The sequence below is a fragment of the Parus major genome, chromosome 21 (genome assembly GCF_001522545.3).
Source record: "Parus major isolate Abel chromosome 21, Parus_major1.1, whole genome shotgun sequence".
NCBI lineage: Eukaryota > Metazoa > Chordata > Aves > Passeriformes > Paridae > Parus > Parus major.
The window spans coordinates 1,059,012-1,067,991 of NC_031789.1; the positions used below are offsets into that span (position 1 = coordinate 1,059,012).

Sequence of the window (8,980 nt, forward strand, 5' to 3'; positions counted from 1 at the left end):
GTGTTTATTCCCGTATCCCACACCCAGCCTGGGAAGGAAAGCACACCTTGCTTCAGAACAAAAACCTCACAAGGCCAGGTTTGGACAGTTTGTGCTTTTCCAGCACTTCTCCCATCACACAGAAATGATGTTTTAATTAAAGTCTAACTGCTGATTGGGTCAAAGGGTCCGAGAGGCCCCAGGTCTGTCTGTGGAACAGCTCCAGGGAGGCTCAGCTCCCTCCCTGCCCACCCCAGCCCAGCTGAACCTGAGGGCTGGAATCTCCATGCCAACCTTTCCCTGGACTGCCCTGTCCCCCTGTCCCGTCCCCCTGTCCCCCTGTCCCCCCAGGACTCACCATCAGCGCCGGAGCCCCCGCCAGGTTCCCCCCGATGGCCGTGAAGTTGAAGGGGGACACGGCAGCCACGAACCCCTGTGGAGGAACAGGGACCATTGGGAGCCTCCTGCCCCCCAGGAGTGACCCCACGTGGGGCAGGGGGGCCCAGCTCACCTCCAGCCCCCGGTACACCATGGAGTTGGTGCTGATGTCCACGCTGAGGGGCTGGCTCTGCTCCAGCTCCAGGGCGTACTTGGCGTTGAAGCGGAAGAAGTCGATGAGCTCGGCAGCGGCGTCGATCTCCGCCTGGATCACTGTCTTACCCTGCAAGGGGAGAGGTCCCAGGCCGTGAGGGGAAGGGAGAATGCAGCAGTGGTGCCATGGGGTGCCCCTCCCAAGCTCAGATCCCAAAGATCCCGCACGGCCTCAACGCTGATCCTGAGCAGCAAGGAGTGAGGATCACCCTGAGCACCTCCAGCCATTCCCCACGGCCAAAACCCACCCAGGCAGCCCCTCCTGCTTCCCCCAGCTCCCTCCTGCTCCCCCAGCTCCCTCCTGCTCCCCCCAGCTCCCTCCTGCTTCCCCACCTTCTCCTGCTCCCCCACCTTCTCCTGCACCCCTCACCTTCTCCTGCACCCCCTACCTGTCCCACCATGGTCTTGGCCAGCACTTCTGCTCGCCGCGGGCCGCTCAGCATGTCGGCCGCCCTCAGGAAGATCTGGGCCCGGTCCTGCACAGGTTTCAGGTCCCATTCCTTCCTGGCTGCCAAGGCAGCGTTAATGGCTTTGTTAATGAGCTCCTGCGGAGGCAAAGGGGAAAAGGCAGCAAGGAGGAACTTCTCCAGCTTCCTCTCCACCATCAGCTCTCGGGGAAAAGCGAGGGGTCACCATAGACCCCAGGCACAAACCACTGGTGCCATCCCAAATCTGCAGGTGTGGGTTTGTTCCAGGATCTCAGGGGCTTGGAAAGGCTCCCTGCTCACAGAATGCATTTCACTTGCTAGACCCAGGCCAAGCGCTGCTGCTTCCCCAAAACACAGCCAGGAAAGGGGGCAGGGACAGAGAGGTGCACTCACCTTGCTGGCATAGCAGTACTTGGCCACCTTGTGTGCATGGTTAAAGGGCTGGGAAGAGAAGAAAAGGCTCTGTAGGAACCAGTCCCAGCACCCTCCTGCTCTGTTCTCCCCCATTTAATGAGAGTTTAAGGACTCACCGAGAGCTGGTACCTCACTGTGGGTGTCCACACCTCCTCCCCTCCGATGACACACGGGATCTCCTCGGTCTTGCCCTTCAGGTCAGCGAGGGCCTGGCAGAGAGAACGTGGTGGGAGCAGCTCCCACCTGCTCCAGCTGCCCTCCATCCCCCTTCCCACTGGGAACGGGCTCCAGGAGCATGGGGTGTGCACAGGAGCTGGGCAGCACAACCCGGGCCCTTCCAGCCCCAAAAACCCCCAAATCCCAGCGCTGGTACCTTCTGGAGCGCCGCTCGCTCGGGGCTCCCCGGCTTGAACTCCAGAATGGGCTCGTTGGTCACCTGGATGGCCGGGCGGTGCTGCCATCTCCGCCTGGGACAGGGACAGGACAGGAACCGCTGGAATCCCCCTGTTCTCTCCTTCCCCAGCATCCCGGGGACACCTCAGACTCGGGGACATGTCAATACCGGGGACACCTCAATCCTGGGGACACCTCAATCTGGGGACACCTCCATCCCAGGGACACCTCAGTCCTGGGGACATCTCAATCTGGGGACACCTCAATGCCAGGGACACCTCAGTCCTGGGGACACCTCCATCCCAGGGACACCTCAATCCTGGGGACACCTCAATCCCAGGGACACCTCCATCCTGGGGACACCTCAACCCCAGGGACACCTCAGTCCTGGGAACACCTCAATCCCGGGGAACACCTCAACCCTGGGGACACCTCAATCCCAGGGACACCTCAACCCTGGGGACACCTCACTCCCGGGAACACCTCAATCCCAGGGACACCTAAATCTGGGGACACCTCAATGCCAGGGACACCTCAGTCCTGGGAGCATCTTAATCCCGGGGACACCTCCATCCTGGGGACACCTCAATCCCAGGGACACCTCAATCCTGGGGAACACCTCAATCCTGGGAACACCTCACTCCCGGGGACACCTCAATCCCGGGGAACACCTTAATCCCTGGGGACACCTCCATCCCGGGCTGTCTTCCCCAGCCATCCCCTGCTCCATCCCTCCCTGGGATGGGGATGCCAGAACCGAGCCTCCAGCCCCACCACCCCTTCTCCACGCTCGGGAAAAAAACTGCTGGGAAAGGGATTTTTAAAGGATGAGGCCCAGGATGAGCTCCGGAGCTGCTCCAATATCGCAATGCTCCTGGCAAAGTCCAGGGGGCAAAAGCCGGCCTGGCACCCCCGAAGTGCCCCGGGGACAGCGGAGCTTTGGCAGCCGCCCAGCCCCGGCCGCGCGTTATCCTGTAATTCAGGATAACACCCACCAAAAAACGGGGGAAATGGGAGAAAAAGGAAGGGAAAACAAGGGGGAAAACGAGGGGGAAAGCGGGGAGACAAGGGTAAAAAGATGGAGGAAAAAAGAAAGCGAGGAGGAAAGGGGGGAAAGCGAGTGGGAAAAACAGGAGGAAGCAGTGGAAAACAGGTGGAAACAAGGGTGAAAGGGAAAACAAGGGGTAAACTGTGGAAAACGGGGGGAGGGAGGGAAAAACAAAGGGGAAAACGAGGGGGAAAAGGGCAGAAAAAGAGGAGGAAACAAGAGGAACTGGGAAAGAGAGGAAAACAAGGGGAACTGAGGGCTGGTGGTGCCCGCGGTTGGCAGCGGGACGGGTCCCGGCGGGAGCGGGGACGGCAGGAGCGGCACCCGGGAAGGGAGCCAGGAAAGGGAAGGAAAAAGAAAGGAAGGGGAAAAAAAAGGAAAGGAAGGGGAAAGTAAAGGAAAGGAAGGGAAAAGAAAGGAAAGGAAAGGACCCCACACTCACCCGCAGCCCCTCAGCGCCCTCAGCTGCCGCCACATCCCGGCCCCGCCGCGCTCCCGGCCCGCGGCCGCCACTACCCACCGCGCTGAGAGGGGGGTGCGGGGGGGGGGGAAACACAACCATTAATTAACTAATAAATTAATGAAACCCCCGAGGGCGGCCCCAAGCCCACCGCTCGCTGTGGGTGAGGGTGAGGGCCGTGTCCCCCCCCCCCGGCCCCGCGGTACCTGTGGGGTGTCCCCAGCGGCGCGTCCCCCCCCCCCCAGCGCGGCGATGGTTGCGCCCGGAGCGGGGGGCGGTGGCGCGCGCGGCGCGCGGGAAGGGGCGGGGCGCGGGCAGGAGCCAAAAATGGTTTAAAAAAGGGAAATTCGGGCAAAAAAAAAACAACAACAAAACCAAAGCGAGGAGAACAGCGGCTGGGACTGAGCCCTCCGGGAGAGGATCTGGGCGGGGAGAAAGAGAAAAGCAACTGAGAGTCCCTTTGGCGACGGAGAATTCCCGAGAAAGGGGAGATTTTAAGCCAAAAGTGGCCAGGAGAAGGCTGAGGTGTGCAGGGGGATTTTAATTTCCAAAGAGAGTCGAGTTTCAAGAGCAGCAGCTGAAGGACCCTCGTTTTGAGGGGAGTTTGGGTTATTTTAGGACCCCAAATGACCTGGGTTGGGCAGATTTTCATAAATGAGGATTGTCCCTCCCTCCCCAGCCCCGAATCCTTTTGCTTTAAAGGTGTTTTCCACCCCAAGGATTAACACGCAGAGCCGTTCAACCAGGAGTCTGGTGTTTATTTTATAGTTTTTTGTGGTTTTCCTCGTCCCCAGAGACCGACTGGGACCTGTTTCATGGACAGCTCCTGCCCCTGGGGTCCGGGGCTGAGCGCTGGCCTGGGCAGGACGGAGGGATGGACACAGCTGGACACAGCTGGATGCGGCTGGACACAGCAGGATGCGGCTGGACACAGCAGGACACAGCTGGATGTGGATGGACACGGCTGGACACCACAGCTGGACACAGCTGGATGCGGCTGGACGCAGCTGGACGTGTCTGGACACAGCTGGACACCACAGCTGGATGCGGCTGGACACAGCTGGACACAGCTGGATGTGGCTGGACACAGCTGGATGCGGCTGGACACAGCTGGATGTGGCTGGACATGGCTGGACACCACAGCTGGACATGGCTGGACACAGCTGGATGTTGCTGGACACTGCAGGACACAGCTGGACACTGGCTGGATGCAGCTGGACACAACTGGACACCACAGCTGGATATGGCTGGACACAGCAGGACACAGCTGGACACAGCTGGACGTGGCAGGACACAGCTGGACACCACAGCAGGACACAGCTGGACACAGCTGGACACAGCTGGACACCACAGTAGGACACAGCTGGACACAGCAGGACACAGCAGGACACCGCTGGACACAGCTGGACGTGGCAGGACACAGCTGGACACCACAGCAGGACACAGCAGGACACAGCAGGACACCACAACTGGACATGGCTGGACACAGCTGGACACCACAGCTGGACACCACAGCTGGACACAGCTGGACACAGCTGGACACGGAGCCACCAGCAGACCCGGGAGGGGGCGATGGGGTCGGTTTTGGCACTAAAAAAAGGGAAACGCAGCAAATCCTGGGCGGGGGGCGGGAGGTCCTGGGGAGTTCTCGGGGCTCCTCCTCACCCGGACTCTCAAAGCATTTCACGGTCCCAAATCCACCGGTGCTTTCCCTTCCCAGCGCAGAATTCCAGCCCCATCCCGGCTCATCCTCCGGCATTTCCCCACCAGCATCACTCCAGTCTTTGTCATTAAAATGAGCTAATATACAGAATATAAAGCACAATATTTACAGGGTAACCAGGAGCGTTCCCAAACCATCAGCAGCTCCTTGGGGAATAAAAGAAACCTCAAGAGGAAATAACAACAAGAAGTGACACAGCAGGAGGGACGAGGCATCGGTTCCCTCCGCTCCAACACAATATTAAATATTATTTAATATTTAAATATCAAATATTATTTAATATTTAGATTATAAATAATCATTTTTGGCAGAAGGTCGCTACATTTAACCAGGGGAAGGCGTTTTTAGGGACTGGGCTGTTGAGGTTTATTTTGGTGTTACACAAAGGAGTGTGAGAGCCGCCCTCAATCTTGAATAAAACAGAAATTTGGGGGTTTTTTTGGGGGTGGAAGTTTGGGTTTGTGGCACCGTGCTCTGGGATTGTTCTGCCACGGTTTGAAGCCACCCCAAGGGTTTGTTTTAACCATTTTAACCATTAACACCGTGATTTCCTCCCAAAAATAAACAGGGAGCTGGCCAGACCCACAAACACCCCAAGTGCTTCACTGTGGAGTGCCTCAAATTAGGAGGAAATTGTGATTTCTGCAATCAAATATCCACACTAAAACACAATTTTTGCTGCTCCTTCCAAAGAGAAGCTTTGAAAAGCTGGCTGAACTGGCAGGAAAACAGCAGGGAAGGGTCAGGTTTTCCTTCAGGCTCTGGAGGAACCCTGAGTGTTCCCATTCCCATCCCATTCCCAGCGGGAATTTGGCAGGGAGTGCTCAGCTCCCCTCTCTAATTCCCAGCAGGAGAAATTGAAGCCTCAAACTTGGAATCAACACTTTGCTTTTGATTACTTTTGGATTTTTTATTTATTTTTTTTTTTGCTTTTGGTGTTGCCAGCCAAAAAGAGTTTTAAAAGTTGCGTGTCCACCTGCAGAAGGATTAAAAAAAAAACCCAAAAAAACCCCAAAATTCCTGATTTTAAAGGTGGGAAATCCTCCCTGGGATTCCCTACACAGAATTCCTGCTCTGGGAATTCCCTGTCCTCCTTTATCCTACACAGGATCTTGCCAGCCAAAAAGAGTTTTAAAAGCTGTGTGTCCACCTGCAGAAGGATTAAAAAAAAAAACCAAAAAAACCCCAAAATTCCTGATTTTAAAGGTGGGAAATCCTCCCTGGGATGTTCCTGCCTGGTGGAGGAAGCGCAATCTCTTCATTTAACAATTTAACATTAATTATTCATTTAATAAATCATTCTTGAAGCCTTCAGCTCTAAAATGAAGCACTCCAAAAGTGAAAACTCTTCCAACACAAACATTCCCTGCTGTTCCCAGAGCCAAGAGAAACACCAGGAGCACCCACAGCCGCTCCAGCTTTATCCTCAGCTCGTGCTTTTCCTGCCAGGAATGATCAGGGGAAAAGAAAACTCAAATAATCTCAATTTAGAAGCAGATTTGGGACGTATTCAGGCTTTGTTTCGTGGTGTTGAGCCTGATCTCTGCAGGTACAAATGTTATTTATATTTAATTTAACCCCTGTGTTGCTGCACTCCCACGATTCAGGAGGATTCAGGAGCTCCTCCTTTCCTCCCAGGCAGGGGAATGGAATAAATCCACAGGAAAGGGGAATTAAATAAAAATAATTATTTTTTCTATTTTTTTTTTCAATAATTTGAGTAATTATATTTTAAATTAGGGGAATTAAATCACAGCAGAGGCAGAAAAGCTGCTGGAGCTGGAGGAATCGACCTGTGAGTGCTCCACAACCAAACCTGCCCCGATTTTTTCCACCCTGAGCCTTGGGAACATCAGAGAATTTGGGGGATCCCATCACAGCAGGAGAGAATTTACAAGGGAACGACTGCATCTGCCAACACAGATCTGTTTGCACTTGAAAAACTTCTAATAAAAATAGAATATACACTGGGTTTTTATAAATAGATTACACATTTAGATGAGTTTCATTACATTTCTCCCCTCCCCACTTTTTTTTTTTAAAAGAATTTTGATTTTTTTTCCCCTTGTGTGAACTAAGATGATGGTCACTACATCTTTGAAAAACCGAGTTTGTACCACATTATCCTTTAAAACATTTGTACCACGTTATTCTTTGGATATTTTTGAAGGACATGCATCCACAAACTGACATTTTGTTTACTGAAAACGTTTTTTTTTTTTTGTACAAACCCAGTTTAGGAATTTGATCTATTAATTACACTGCTAATGAGCAAAAAAATTTGCTTCCTTGAAATCCCCTTTTTAAAAAAATGAGAAAGGATGAGGAGGATTTTTTCTGATTGGAAATCTAAAAACGTGTCAATATGACACCCCATTAAGAATAGAAATCAGAAAAATAAAGTATTTACAGCTTTACAAAGGAAAAAAAAGAAAGAGGTCATCAAAGTCATTTCCAGCATTTTTACAATTAAATTATTCTTTTTGTTGTTGTTGTTTTTTCTCTCTCTGGCAAGCTTTGATCTGTTAAAGTCACAAAATTCCTGCTCTGGGAATTTCCTGTCCTTAAATGCAGGAGTTCCTCCTTTATCCCACACAGAATTCCTGCTGTGGGAATTCCCTGTCCTCCTTTATTCTACACAGAATTCCTGTTCCATGAATTCCCTGTCCTCCTTTATCCTACCCCAAATTCCCACTCCATGAATTCCCTGTCCTCCTTTATCCTACCCCAAATTCCCACTCCAGGAATTCCCTGTCCTCAGCACAGCAGCTCCAGCTCCTGGGGTTGGGAACACTCGGGTTTTTTCCTACTGGGATGTTCAATTTTAAGGAAAAAGAAGAAACCAGGAACATTCCTGGGATGAAAGGAGCAGGGACAAGCTCTGGGAGCATTGCTGAAGCTCCAGGAACATTCCTGGGGGGAAGAGAGCCAGGAACAGGCTCTGGGAGCATTCCTGGAGCTCCAGGAACATTCCTGGGATGAGAGGAGCAGGAACAGGCTCCAGGAACATTCCTGGAGCTCCAGGAACATTCCCAGAGGTCCAGGAACATTCCCAGTGGGAAAGGGAGCAGGAACAGGCTCCAGGAGCATTCCCAGAGCTCCAGGAGCATTCCCAGGGGGAAGAGAGCCAGGAACAGGCTCTGGGACCATTCCTGGAGCTCCAGGAACATTCCTGGGATGAGAGGAGCAGGAACAGGCTCCAGGAGCATTCCCAGAGCTCCAGGAGCATTCCCAAGGGGAAGAGAGCCAGGAACAGGCTCTGGGAGCATTCCTGGAGCTCTAGGAACATTCCCAAGGTGAGAGGAGCAGGAACAGGCTCCAGGAACACTCCCAGAGCTCCAGGAGCATTCCCAGAGCTCCAGGAGCATTCCCAAGGGGAAGAGAGCCAGGAACAGGCTCCAGGAACATTCCCAGAGCTCCAGGAGCATTCCCAGGGGGAAGAGAGCCAGGAAAAGTCTCCGGGAGCCGATTCCCTGTGCTGAGCAATTCCTGCCCCTGGCACTGCAGGATCACAGAGCTCCAGCCTGGCCAGAAACTTCCTCAGCCTCGGGAGCAGCTGAACTTCCAGACCCTTCCAGACCCTTCCAGACCCTTCTAGACCCTTCTAGACCCTTCCGGACCCTTCCATACCCTTCCAAACCCTTCCAGACCCTTCCATACCCTTCCAAACCCTTCCAGACCCTTCCATACCCTTCCAGACCCTTCTGGACCCTCCCAGACCCTTCCAGACCCTTCCCAACCCTTCCAAACCCTTCCAAACCCTTCCAGACCCTTCCATACCCTTCCAAACCCTTTCAGACCCTTCCCGACCCTTCCAGATCCTTCCAAACCCTTCCAAACCCTTCTGGACCCTTCTGGACCCTCCCAGACCCCTCCAAACCCTTCCAGACCCTTCCAAACCCTTCCAAACCCTTCCCAACCCCTCCAAACCCTTCCAAACCCTT

General features: G+C 53.7%; 1 protein-coding gene across 1 annotated transcript in view; it reads right to left on the reverse strand.

Annotated features, from left to right (window-relative positions):
- ALDH4A1 (aldehyde dehydrogenase 4 family member A1) overlaps positions 1–3,398 on the reverse strand; it is a 23,847-nt gene extending 20,449 nt beyond the window's left edge. The window contains exons 1-7 of the mRNA XM_033519358.1: positions 3,296–3,398; positions 1,786–1,879; positions 1,529–1,621; positions 1,392–1,439; positions 960–1,115; positions 491–640; positions 338–412 (exon numbers count right to left, since the gene is read on the reverse strand). Of these exons, the coding sequence (XP_033375249.1) occupies positions 338–412; positions 491–640; positions 960–1,115; positions 1,392–1,439; positions 1,529–1,621; positions 1,786–1,879; positions 3,296–3,330 (651 nt within the window). The 5' untranslated portion in view covers positions 3,331–3,398. The remainder of the gene's footprint in view (positions 1–337; positions 413–490; positions 641–959; positions 1,116–1,391; positions 1,440–1,528; positions 1,622–1,785; positions 1,880–3,295) is intronic.
- Between the last annotated feature and the right edge of the window lie 5,582 nt (positions 3,399–8,980).